At 46.3% G+C, this 14,513-nt stretch overlaps 1 protein-coding gene across 1 annotated transcript in view; it reads right to left on the reverse strand.

Annotated features, from left to right (window-relative positions):
• mboat2b (membrane bound O-acyltransferase domain containing 2b) overlaps positions 1–14,513 on the reverse strand; it is a 58,563-nt gene that overhangs the window by 16,884 nt on the left and 27,166 nt on the right. The window contains exons 3-8 of the mRNA XM_056294948.1: positions 6,530–6,607; positions 3,913–4,008; positions 3,333–3,388; positions 2,044–2,098; positions 1,749–1,932; positions 457–649 (exon numbers count right to left, since the gene is read on the reverse strand). Coding sequence (XP_056150923.1) covers positions 457–649; positions 1,749–1,932; positions 2,044–2,098; positions 3,333–3,388; positions 3,913–4,008; positions 6,530–6,607 — 662 coding nt within the window. The remainder of the gene's footprint in view (positions 1–456; positions 650–1,748; positions 1,933–2,043; positions 2,099–3,332; positions 3,389–3,912; positions 4,009–6,529; positions 6,608–14,513) is intronic.

The following is a 14,513-nucleotide window of genomic DNA, read 5'->3' on the forward strand; positions in this document are numbered from 1 at the left end:
AAGCAGAAGCGACCCAGTGTCGAGCAGTGGGCTCCAATGGGCAAACTGACATCTAGCGCTCCTTTTGAACTAGTCTCGGTGGGCTTTTTACACCGAGAGCCGAGCCAAGGTGGTTATGAATATATACTTGTGGTAGTAGACCACTTTACTAGTGTCTTGATGCATGCTCAATAACCCAGGTCATAAAATCAAAGAAGGTTGAATCAGTTCATCTGGACACAACGTTTATGGACAGAAATGTTTCATCATCATCTAAGTGAGTCTCACCTGGCTGCAGGAATCACCTGACTGCAGGAATCAACTGACTGCAGGAATCAACTGACTGCAGGTATCCCACCCTTATAAACAATACAGTGGCATAACAACCCCAAACCAAAGACCGAAACATGTGAATCTGGTCGTTGGCTTCGGTCAGTCAAAATTTAAGAGAGAGGGAGGGAGAGGACAGACACCCACCCAGTGTCCAGACGAAGTAGTATTTGGGTCTGGTGGTCAGCATGGACAGGTACAGGTAGACCGCTTGAGAGTAAAACGGCGTGTTGGCAATGAAGTCGTCGTCGATGTTGCGCTCCACGGGGAAGACTTTGCAGACAGACAGGAAGACCATGAGCGAAAAGAGGCAGGTGGCCAGTTTACGAACCACGGCCGTCTGGATGGAGAGAGAGAGAGAGAGAGAGAGAGAGAGAGAGAGAGAGAGAGAGAGAGAGAGAGAGAGAGAGAGAGAGAGAGCGAGAGAGAAGGCGAACTGTTTTCATGAATCTTCTCTGAAAACTCTTATAGTTCTTTAACCTCAAGAGGAGCATCAGGTGTAACAGTTTATAAATGAATAATTCTATAGGACCGGGCCATAACTCAATACCATCACTGAGAGTCTTTAACTGGTATTGTATGGGGAGGACATTCAGACATCATATTGTGATGAATGATGTCTGAGTTAATGATAACGAGAATCTGTTTGCTAAAATTTCTCACAAAATGAGGCGTGAACTATTTGAGGCAATACTATTTGAAAATAATATTTGAATATATTTGATGTGGTCTTCACACCAAGACGATTGATACTGTACTTTACATAACCAAACACTTCAATGTGATGAAGCTCAGTTGGATTATAAAACATGGTGTATTGTAATAAATATCGATATCATCGTCCGGGTAGCGTAGCGGTCTATTCCGTTGCCTACCAACACGGGGATCGCCGGTTCGAATCCCCGTGTTACCTCCGGTTTGGTCGGGCGACCCTACAGACACAATTGGCCGTGTCTGCAGGTGGGAAGCCGGATGTGGGTATGTGTCCTGGTCACTGCACTTAGCGCCTCCTCTGGTCGGTCGGGGTGCCTGTTCGAGGGGAGGGGGAGCTGGGGGGAATAGCGTGATCCTCCCACGCTCTACGTCCCCCTGGTGAAACTCCTCACTGTCAGGTGAAAAGAGGCGGCTGGTGACTCCACATGTATGGGAGGAGGCATGTGGTAGTCTGCAGCCCTCCCCGGATCGGCAGAGGGGGGTGGAGCAGAGACCGGGACGGCTCGGAAGAGTGGGGTAATTAGCTGGATAAAATTGGGGAGAAAAAAGGGGGGGGGTGGCATTCGAGAGCATAAGAATGAAAAAAACAAGAATAAAGACAAAAAAAAAACAACAACACTGAAGCTAAACGTCGTGACCGTCCTAACACAGAACTGCGGCGATCCAGTTCACAGGGTTTCCGTTTGGCTGAGACACTTGTGGCACGTGCACGAAGGGGGACTTACATTTGGCGAGGGCTCGCTCTGTTTGGCCTTCCCATTGGCTTTCTGATTGGTCTCCAGGTCTCTATGGCGACAGGGCCTGCCCTCGATGAAGGCGATGTAGTCGTTGTATGAGCAGGTGGGGCCAGCCAGGATGCCCATGAAGTTACAGTTGTAGCTGAAGTATTCCAGGAGGCTGGGCATCCTCCTGTAACACACAGACACACACACACACACACACACGTCCTCATGTGGACGAAGGACAGAGTGACACAGGCCGTCTGTCAGAACCTGTCGCTGTTCCGTGTTACAAACAAACCTTATAGCCAACATCTTCTGTCCGGGGGTCAGATGCTCCTCTTTCCGCGCCATTCCTGTCAGGGACACAGACAGACACGGGGACTGGTATGAAGCAGGATCGCCTGGTTAAGTTAAGTCAAGTTTGTCTGTCCCCCCCCCCCTCCCCTTCTTCCCTATTGTATCCAGCCAATTACCCCACTCTTCCGAGCCGTCCCGGTCTCTGCTCCACCCCCTCTGCCGATCTGGGGAGGGCTGCAGACTACCACATGTCTCCTCCCATACATGTGGAGTCACCAGCCGCTTCTTTTCACCTGACAGTGAGGAGTTTCACCAGGGGGATGTAGCATGTGGGAGGATCACGCTATTCTCCCCAGTTCCCCGTCCCCTCTGAACAGGCACCCCGGCCGACCAGAGGAGGTGCTAGTGCAGCGACCAGGACACATACCCACATCTGGCTTCCCACCTGCAGACACGGCCAATTTTGTCTGTAGGGACGCCCGATCAAGCCGGAGGTAACACGGGGATTCGAACCGGCGATCCTCATGTTGGTAGGCAACGGAATAGACCACCATGCTACCTGGTAGCCCCAGTTATTATAATGTTGACCCACTGTTAGCTGGCTGGTTGTAAAGCTGGTGGTTGAGCAGCAACAGGGAGCAGACCCACAGCCTTATAAACCGCCTGCCAACACCTGGTTCGAGGTCCAAAGTGGGGTCCCAAGGTTTACAAAAGGGGTCCCCAAAATTGTTCTGGAGATATTAGTATCAAATGGGATGGGCTGACATGACTTTGTGCTGTCCATTAGTGTGTGGGAGACACACTGACAGAGACATGAAACCTTCAGCAATGTGGAAAACCATTATGCAAATGAAGCCATTTTAAAAGACCACTCCTTAATTGATTGATTTCTCAATCTAATGATCCGCCTCATGAGATGATAACTGAGTGAAAATGGCTAGCTCATTTTAGCAATTTTGTGATTTTAATCACTTGTAAAGAACGTTTGCTGATGAGGTGTTGGGAAGAAAATAGACATTTTGTTACGATATACTGACTAATATATGTATATCACAACTAATCTATATCACAACTAATCTAAATCACGACTAATCTATATCACAACTAATCTATATCACGACTAATCTATATCACATGACTAATCTATATCACATGACTAATCTATATCACATGACTAATCTTTATTACATGAAATTTTACAAACAACTTCAGTCAGCTTTTTTCCAAGAATAGAGGTTAGTGTTTCCTCGTGTAACAAATCTGTTTTTCTCCTCACGTGAATAAACTCACCATCATGGATTTCAAATGCCAGACTGGTAATTTTCTGTGTGATCACCATCATGGGTCTGGAAGAGAGACTCAGTCAGTAATTACTACATAGAGGTATTACTACATACACACACTACACATTACTACATATAGACAGCAGTACATATTACTACATATACACAATACACTGTACATATTACTACATGTACACAGTAATACATATTACTACATATAGACAGTAATACATATTACTACACATAGACAGTATACCATACATATTACAACATATAGACAGTATACTATACATATTTCTACAGTATAGACAGTAATACATCTTACTACATAGACAGTACACTGTACATATTACTACATATAGACAGTACACTATACATATTATTACATGAAGACAGTAATAGATATTACTACATATAGACAGTAATACATATTACTACATATAGACACTACAGTATGAATATTACTACGTACAGATAGTGTACTATACATATGACTATGTATAGATTACTACATATAGACAGTATACTGTGTATATTACTACACATACACGGTGAGTACATGACACATACTGGACAGAGGCTCTCACCCTGTGAAGTCAGCCGAGTACATGCCGTAGTCGAACACGTAGACACGCGTGATCTGACACAGACTCAGGTAGCCCAAAGCCACCACCAGACAGTATCTGGGGAGAGACAACCCACATCATCAGATCAGGCAGATGGGACCCGCCGACGGACACAGGGAACAGAGGTGCCCGCCGTGCCGGTCTTAATGCCTTGCTCCACAGACTACAAGAAGCGTGGTGTTGTGTGTGAGCTGTCTGAAGACCAGCTCTCTCAGATAAAGACAGACCGGAGAGCCGTGCGGGCGTGAAGGCCGGCGGTGATATATCTGCTACGTTCTGCAGGAGAGGGGAAGTACTAAGTACTAAGTAAACTCAATCTCCTCTGGTCTTAACGAGTGCATTTAAATTAGAGATGCACAGCCCAGAGCGGTGACCTCTGACCTCCCTGATGGACTACTGAAACAGAGCTAATGAGTTGGTTTTTTTGGTTTTGTCCCCCCCCCCCCCTTTTCTCCCCAACTGCACTTAGGCAGTTAACCCACTGTTCGGAGCCGTCCCGGTCTCTGCTCCACCCCCTCTGCCGATCCAGGGAGGGCTGCAGACTACCACGTCTCCTCCCATACATGTGGAGTCACCTGCCGCTTCTTTTCACCTGGCAGTGAGGAGTTTCACCAGGGGGACGTAGCACGTAGGAGGATCACGCTATTCCCCCCCCAGTTCCCCCTACACCCTGAACAGGCGCCCCGACCGACCAGAGGAGGCGCTAGTGCTGTGACCAGGACACATACTCACATCCGGCTGTCTCTGTCTCTTGGTCCCTCTGTCTAAAAAAGACCTCTTTGGATGTTTTAAAGTGGAGGAGTTACTTGTGTTGCTATTGTGAAATGGATATGTCATTGTTGAAGTTTTGTTTTATGTAAAATAAGGAGTTGTTTAAAAAAAAAATTTTTTTTAATTCTCTCTCTCTCCAATCCCCTGTCTGCTTGTCTAGTAAAGGTAAAAAAATGCCAAAAAAAAAAAAAACCAAAAAAAATCTTGGAATCAAAACATAGTGAAGGTGGACTGTAACAGTCCCGTCACCTGTCTGTCACCTGTCTCACCTGTCACCTGTCTTGTCCCTTGATCTGTCTGCTGGTTTCTTTGTGTCCGTCTGTCTGTGTGTCTATGGATGTGGTTGTCAGTGTTTCTGTCTCTCTCTTTAGACGTCTGTCTGCCTGTTGGCGTCTGTCTCTTTATCTATCAGTGTCTATCTGTGTCTTTATTTCTGTCTGTTGTACTCTGATGGAAACATTAAACAGTCATTTTATTGGTCTTCATTCAGTGTTCATCCTGTCTTTGCATCTTTGAGAGGACACTGAATCCCAACCAGCTCCAGGGATGCGGTTCTTTAGCTGACCTTTGACCCCTGACCCCCCTGTAAAGGGGGGGCGGCGGCAGCAGGTGAGCGCGAGTCCTACCTCACCAGAAGTAAAACAGTATTTTACAGCCGCAGGTTGGCTCGGTCTTCTCTCTCTGGAACATGAACTGGTGTCTCATTAAATATTAATCTAAAGAAGCTGATGAGATACTGTTCCAACTGAAAACCTTCACTTTCTAATTTCTGACTCATCACATCATCTAGAATATTATATGGAATATTACATAGAATATCATATAGAATATCAGATAGAATATCGTACAGAATATCAGTGAGCATATCGTATCGAATATCATATAGCATATCATATAGAATATCATATAGAATATTGTATAGAATATCATACAGCATATCATATAGAATATTGTATAGAATATCATATAGCACATTATATAGAATATCGTACAGAATATCAGATATAATATTGTATAGAATATCATATAGAATATTGTACAGAATATCAGTGAGCATATCGTATCGAATATCATATATCATATCATATAGAATATTGTATAGAATATCATATAGCATATTATATAGAATATCATATAGAATATCAGATATAATATTGCATAGAATATCATATAGAATATTGTACAGAATATCAGTGAGCATATCGTATCGAATAGCAAATAGCATATCATATATAATATTGTATAGAATGTCATATATAATATCGTACAGAATATCAGAGAATATATCGTATAGAATAGCATATAGAATATATAGAATATTGTATAGAATATCATATAACACATTGTATAGAATATCGTAGAGAAAATCATATATACTATTGTATAGAACATCAGCGCATATCATATAGAATATTGTATAGAACATCATATAGAATATCATATTGAATATTGTATAGAATATCATATAGAACAGGAAGTTGCTAACAAACTGTGACAAATGAGTGTTAATGCCATCTAATGTTATCTTCTAACATATATTACCTAAACCTTGTGTCAGTTGTTTAATGAAAGCCCAACAGAGACTTAACCAGACGAGCCAGAGGTGAACTACATTTATGTCTGGTCTTCAAAACTACATCATCCATCATCACACTGGGCAACGAATTTACCTGCAAGGACCAAGCAAGCATCACCACAGCAACAAAGGAAAAGTAACGCTGGCTGTTATCTGAATCAAACAGCGATCAATCACTTGGGAGAGTCCCACCTAACATCCTGAGGAAAGCGGGTACCTGTGCATGTTTACCTGTGCATGTGCTCCACACCTGTCAGGATCATGATGCCGTAGGTGAGGCCACTCTGAACCAGGAAGTGGAGGGCATACCTGCAACACACAGCAAACAGGGGTTCAATTCTGAAGCAATTTAACGTAGGACTGACATGTTTCAGATGCTGTAAAGTATCGCGTTACAGTATCTGAAACATGAACACACAACATGTCTGTATAAACCGGTAAATGAAAAGCCACTCGAGTCCAAAAGCCGCCCGTGCTCTGCGGTCCACACCTGTGACAACGAGCCGCCACCCAGGGGCCCCAGAAAGTACCTGCCAGTGCTCACTACGGCCCTGCTGGTCCACAGAAGGCAGGATACCACCCAGTAGCGAGCGAGTACAGAGCAATCAACCGCCCACCCATGTCAACCGGCCCACGTCCCACCCATCCTTGTAGTCCCCGTGCTAAATGTGCACTCGTGTCGGGTTAAAATGGCGAGATGGGGGTATAAGTCATCCAGGCTCATCAGACCCGAACCACTCACACCCCTCCTGCCCAGCCGACCCTGACCTGGTAGTGGGTGTTGTTTGGAGTATGATTTGTGTGGATGGGTGTGTGTGTGTACTAAAACATTGTGATTGGGATTAGAATTTCGGGACATCGCCAAGGTGCAAGCTGGGGCAGAATTGCCGCAGGCAAGATCTCGACCGCCCGCCTCACTTTCACTCAAATGTAGGGGTGGGTATGGTTTGGATTTTCATGATTCTCATTCTGCTTATCGAGTCCGGTTCCTCACTATTCTCAATTCCCATTCTTTGAGGTGTGGGGTCAAAACAGGTCACATCCTTATTTCACAGGGGAAAAAAAATATTTTCAAAACTTAACACAAGGCATGTCAGTCATATTCATATTCACAGTTCACTTCATAGTTACGGAACCAGTAAATTAATTTCATACAGTTTAAGATGGTTGCTGTTATTAAATGATGTGATTCAATCTGGGCCAGATTGTCCATCCATCACAACCAGCAAGTCATTAAGTCAACCACTGAACTTTCAAAATATTTAAAATATTTAAAAATATGTGTCGTATATTTTCTACAGCGGCTACTTCTCCCCGTGCATCTTTCAGCACCACAGTGGTGTGGTGGAGTGGAGGTGTTGTGGTGTGGAGATGTGGAGGTGTGGCAGTGTAGAGGTGTGGCGGTGAGGAGATGTGGAGGTGTGGCGATGTGGAGGTGTGTGGTGTGCTGTGGCGGTGTGGAGGTGTGTGGTGTGGTGGTGTGGAGATGTGGAGGTGTGGCGGTGTGGTGATGTGGCGGTGTGGCGGTGTGGAGATGTGGCGGTGTGGAGGTGTGGCGGTGTGGATGTGTGGCGGTGTGGCGGTGTGGAGGTGTGGAGATGTGGCGGTGTGGAGGTGTGGCGGTGTGGAGGTGTGGCGGTGTGGAGGTGTGGAGATTTGGCGGTGTGGAGGTGTGGAGATTTGGCGGTGTGGAGGTGTGGAGATTTGGCGGTGTGGCGGTGTGGAGATGTGGCGGGAGGCAAGGCGAGAGAGATGCTGTTCATTTTATTGACTAGTGCAGTGGTCGTTCAGGTGTAACCCCCCCCCCCCCAACCACAATGTTGGTGGCACAACGGGACCTTCCATTCATTCATTCATTCATTCATCTTCAGCCGCTTCTCCGGGGTCGGGTCTCGGTGGCAGCAAGCTAAGTAGGGCACTCCAGACGTCCCTCTCCCCAGCTACATCCTCCAGCCCCTCCTGGGGGATCCCAAGGGGTTCCCAGGCCAGACTGGACAGGTAGTCCCTCCAGTGAGTTCTGGGTCTACCCCGGGGTCTCCTCCCAGTTGGATGTGTCCAGTAAACCTCCAAAGGAAGGCCCCCAGGAGGCATCCTAATCTGATGCCCGAACCACCTCAACTGGCTCCTTTCGACATGAAGGATGCCTCCTTAACACGACACGAGTTTATTTTATTTTGAAAATATGTTCAAAGACATTTTTATTAACCCCCCCCCCCGTGTGGAGAAGCACAATACTGTGCTGTTGTCCAAAGGGAAGAAAGAAAATAAGGTCCTCTATAATGTCGCCTCTTATTTCCCCTGTATAAGCCAATCCTTGAAGATTGTTGTGTTGTTATTCTATGTTAAAAAACCAGAGTCACATCCCCTGTATGCGCACACTTACATGGCCAGTAAACATGGTTCTGGTTCTGATTCTGTTTCTGACAGTATTTGCTGTTTCTGACCAGGAAAATGTCGAACTTTTTCTGTTAAAAATACACATATAACAAAACACAACTTTGAATGAAATACGTGCACACTAGAAGAATGTTTGCCCCTACAGTGGTTACACATGTATTTGAAATCAGTAGTTAAAGTAAAGAACGAAAATAATTAATAAGTAAAACTGAGTTAGGCTACTCACTCCATGCAGGCCTTCCATAAAAGTACACAAGAATATAACAAATAACAATTTGTTACACCCCACCCCTTTTCTCCCCATTTGTACCCGGCCAATTACACCACTCTTCCGAGCCGTCCCGGTCGCTGCTCCACCCCCTCTGCTGATCCGGGGAGGGCTGCAGACTACCACATGCCTCCTCCCATACATGTGGCGTCGCCAGCCGCTTCTTTTCACCTGACAGTGAGGAGTTTCACCAGGGGGACGTAGCGCGTGGAAGGATCATCACGCTACCCCCCCCGAACAGGCGCCCCGACCAACCAGAGGAGGCGCTAGTGCAGCGACCAGGACACATACCCACATCTGGCTTCCCACCCGCAGACACGGCCAATAGGCTCGGCGCATTAATGTCACGCTGCAGAACTTCTGGGTGTCTGTTTGCAAAAGAACTTCTGGTACAACCGGATACTTCCGTCCTACTAAGTCATTACAACCGGATACTTCCGTCCTACTGAGTCATTACAACCGGATACTTCTGTCCTACTAAGTCATTACAACCGGATACTTCCGTCCTACTGAGTCATTACAACCGGATACTTCTGTCCTACTGAGTCATTACAACCGGATACTTCTGTCCTACTGAGTCATTACAACCGGATACTTCTGTCCTACTAAGTCATTACAACCGGATACTTCCGTCCTACTGAGTCATTACAACTGGATACTTCCGTCCTACTAAGTCATTACAACCGGATACTTCCGTCCTACTGAGTCATTACAACCGGATACTTCTGTCCTACTGAGTCATTACAACCGGATACTTCCGTCCTACTGAGTCATTACAACCGGACACTTCCGTCCTACTGAGTCATTACAACCGGATAATTCCGCCCTGCTGAGTAATTACAACCGGCTACTTCCGTCCTACTGAGTCATTACAACCGGACACTTCCGTCCTGCTGAGTCATTACAACCGGATACTTCCGTCCTACTGAGTCATTATAACTGGATACTTCCATCCTACTGAGTCATTACAACCGGACACTTCCGTCCTACTGAGTCATTACAACCAGATACTTCCGTTCTACTGAGCCATTACAACCGGATACTTCCGTCCTGCTGATTCGTTACAACCGGATACTTCCGTCCTACTGAGTCATTACAATCGGATACTTCCGTCCTACTGATTCGTTACAACCGAATACTTCCGTCCTGCTGAGTCGTTACAACCGGATACTTCCGTCCTACTGAGTCATTACAACCGGATACTTCCGTCCTACTGAGTCATTACAACCGGATACTTCCGTCCTACTGAGTCATTACAACTGGCTACTTCCGTCCTGCTGAGTCATTACAACCGGACACTTCCGTCCTGCTGAGTCATTACAACCAGATACTTCCGTCCTACTGAGTCATTACAACCGGACACTTCCGTCCTACTGAGTCATTACAACCGCACACTTCCGTCCTACTGAGTCATTACAACCGGACACTTCCGTCCTGCTGAGTCATTACAACCAGATACTTCCGTCCTACTGAGTCATTACAACCGGACACTTCCGTCCTACTGAGTCATTACAACCGGACACTTCCGTCCTGCTGAGTCATTACAACCAGATACTTCCGTCCTACTGAGTCATTACAACCGGATACTTCCGTCCTACTGAGTCATTACAACTGGATACTTCCGTCCTACTGAGTCATTACAACTGGATACTTCCGTCCTACTGAGTCATTACAACTGGATACTTCTATCCTACTGAGTCATTACAACCGGATACTTCCGTCCTACTGAGTCATTACAACCGGATACTTCCGTCCTACTGATTCGTTACAACCGGATACTTCCGTCCTGCTGAGTCATTACAACCGGATACTTCCGTCCTACTGAGTCATTACAACCGGATACTTCCGTCCTACTGAGTCATTACAACCGGATACTTCCGTCCTGCTGAGTCATTACAACCGGATACTTCCGTCCTACTGAGCCATTACAACCGGATACTTCCGTCCTACTGAGCCATTACAACCGGATACTTCCGTCCTACTGAGCCATTACAACCGGATACTTCCGTCCTACTGAGCCATTACAACCGGATACTTCCGTCCTACTGAGCCATTACAACCGGATACTTCCGTCCTACTGAGTCATTAGCTGCTAACTTATCCATCCCAAATCTTCATTTCGTCTGTGAGTGTGTGTGTGTGTGTGCGTGTGTGTGAGTGAGAGAGAGAGACACCGAGTGTGTGTGTGTGAGAGAGAGACACACAGAGTGTGTGTGAGAGAGAGAGAGAGAGACAGAGAGTTTGTGTGAGACAGTGTGTGAGTGCATGTGTGTGTGTGTGAGAGAGAGACAGCATGTGTGTGTGTGTGTGTGCGTGTGTGTGTGTTTGAGTGTGTGTGTTGGTAACAGCTACAGTGGAAAGAATCCGTCTCTCAAAAGGGTTTTGAACGTTTAATACTGATGAAGGACGAGTATGGCGGCTCATGTGACCTTCATCATCCATCATGTGACCTTCATCATCCATCTAAAATGAAGAAGACGCGGCCAGTAAAAAGCCACTTTGGTTTGGTGACCATGTCCAGTGCAAGTGTACTTTCCTTCCTAAAGTCTCCACACATGCAACACTAAATAAAGCGTCACACACTCACACCTCCACCCAACCAGACGACGCACACACAGCAAACACACTCACACCTCCACCCAACCAGACGACGCACACACAGCAAACACACTCACACCTCCACCCCACCAGACGACGCACACACAGCAAACACACTCACACCTCCACCCAACCAGACGACGCACACACAGCAAACACACTCACACCTCCACCCCACCAGACGACGCACACACAGCAAACACACACACCTCCACCCAACCAGACGACGCACACACAGCAAACATACTCACACCTCCACCCAACCAGACGACGCACACACAGCAAACACACTCACACCTCCACCCAACCAGACGACGCACACACAACAAACACAATCACACCTCCACCCAACCAGACGACGCACACACAGCAAACACACTTATACCTCCACCCAACCAGACGACGCACACACAGCAAGCACACTCACACCTCCACCCAACCAGATGACGCACACACAGCAGGGTAAACAGGGAGTGTTTGTGTTTATGTTTGTGTTTATGGGACAGTAGGCCAACTTCACTTCTTGGCTGTCAAGTGCAGACTTACAACTGTTTTACATATTCAACCCTTTAAGTAAATATTCGTAAGTAACTTTGGGTGTGCGCCTGTACACAAACGCACACACTCTCACTAACTCTCTCACACACGCACACACGCACACACACTATCATGTACTCTCTCACATACGCGAACACACGCGCGCGCACACTCTCTCTCTCACACACACACACACACTATCATGCACCCTCGCACGCACACACACACACATGCGCGCGCACACTCACAAACACTCTCTCTCTCTCTCACACACACACACACACACACACACACACACACACACACTCAAAGCAAAGCCATCCCTTCTCTCGACAAACCAGACCGGAAGTTCTTGTGCAAGTACTCGTACGTCGGAAGTCGAACGACGCCATCTTACGCACCCAGGCTATTGTGTCTGTAGGAACGTCTGACCAAGCCGGAGTTAACACGGGGGTTCGAACTCGCGATTTGAACCGGCGATCCCCGTGTTGGTAGACAACGGAGCAGACCGCTACGCTACCAGGACGCCCCCCAAAAACAAATAACAATTTCACATCATAACGCACCTAAAGAAAGTAGCACGGAGCAGTCAGTTCACACACAGGCCGTCTCCCATTCCCCTGCCGCGGGTCAAGAAATGTGCGGATGGTCAAAATCTCCGACAGAGGACTTCCGGTTTGGCGAATGGCGGAGTAGGCAGCGAGTCGGGAAAGCTCTGTCACCATTCGACATTTGTTTGAAATCCGCTGTATTATTTACCCATATAAACATTGGAGAACCCGCTTCTAAGACTGGCTTCTGACTCGACGTCCTTTATATCAAGTTCAACATGGGCGAAACAACCGCGGCTAAAGACAAAGAAGCAGAGCGTGAGGGGAATGGCAGTCAACATGGCGGGTTAGCTTCTGAGCTAACTAACGACGAATCCAGGTATGATGACGGCAGCAACACCGCGGTAACTTTGGCTGATATACAGAAACTACTCTCCGGCATGGAGGAGCCAATCATCACAAACATGGCACCACAAATTTCATCCATCCATGCTACTATTGCCAGACACGATCAGACAATTCAGGCCATTGAAACGTCAATGCATGACTTCCAGGGGAGAGTAATCACACTAGAACAGTGTTTCTCAACCCAGTCCTCAAGGAACCCCTATCCTGCAGATTTTCATTGTAACCCTGCATAGGTAGCTCTGCTTGTACTTACTCGACCAGTCATCTCGCAGCACTTAATTATGCAAGGTGTGCAACGTCTGACAAAATTCATTGCTGATTGGTTGAATAACTACAAACAGGTGCCTATTCAGGGTTGCAAAGAAAATATGCAGGATAGGGGTTCCTTGAGGACTGGGTTGAGAAACACTGCACTAGAATCTACAACTGGTCATCTTGTGAAGGAGAATGAACAACAGAAACTGAGGATTGACAACCTCGAGAACAGGTCCAGGAGGTGGAATATTCGTAGGCACCCAACCAACTTGTTTCATTGAATCCTGTCTCAGAAATATCTGGTGCCGATGCTTTCTCCCGCCCTATCACAGTAGACAGAGCGCATAGGGTAGCCATCCAGAGGAGACAGGACGGCGCACCTCGTCCCTTCATAGCCTGTATACACCACTTCCAGATGAAGCCAGAAATAATGCAGCTTGCACGTGAGAAAGGTGTGTTCAATTATTGCTAACTCTACGCCTCTAATTCTAAGCCATTAGCTCTAATGGTTACCCACATGCTATCAATACTAGCCGAATACACAACAGCCTTTTATTTGGTTTAACGCTCAGTTGATGAACTCGGTCTGACTAGTAAAGTCATGTTAAGTGTGTACCTTGACTGTTGCGCATAGCCATGGAGCACAAGGCTTTTTGTTTATTTTTTGTATTTTTCTAACACCTCGCTATGTCATTGACGTGAATCTGACCAGGTAGAAAAGAAACGGACGTGACGTTGCGTCCTCTTTCCTTCTTTTTTTGGATTGGGCAGACCGAAGGCTGCAGTGGTGTGTTGCTGCCCTCTGTTGTTTGTTGCACGTATTCGGAGGTTGCGTCAAACACTTGTAGAGTGCCTTCTTTGCAAATGTCCACAACTTTATTGCTCAGAACCTTTTTATTTTATAATAGAAAACTAGCGGTCTAACTGAATGTTTGAGGGCTCTTACTTTGACTTAGACAGAACCAACAATTCCGATTATAGGTTTAAATGTCTAATTTTTATTTTATTTAAATGTTCTTCATGAATCAATGTGATCTTTCAGATATTTGGAGGTTTACGTTTTCCCACACCAGAGCTTATTCCTTTTTTTCTAACGTGCATCATACCTATACCTGCATAGACTATTTCCTACTTGATAACGGACTGCTGCCTAAGGTTAAAACTTGCTCATATAATAGTATTGTTATCAATCATAGTGCCA

Source organism: Lampris incognitus, chromosome 15, assembly GCF_029633865.1.
Source record: "Lampris incognitus isolate fLamInc1 chromosome 15, fLamInc1.hap2, whole genome shotgun sequence".
In the NCBI taxonomy this organism is placed as follows: Eukaryota; Metazoa; Chordata; class Actinopteri; order Lampriformes; family Lampridae; genus Lampris; species Lampris incognitus.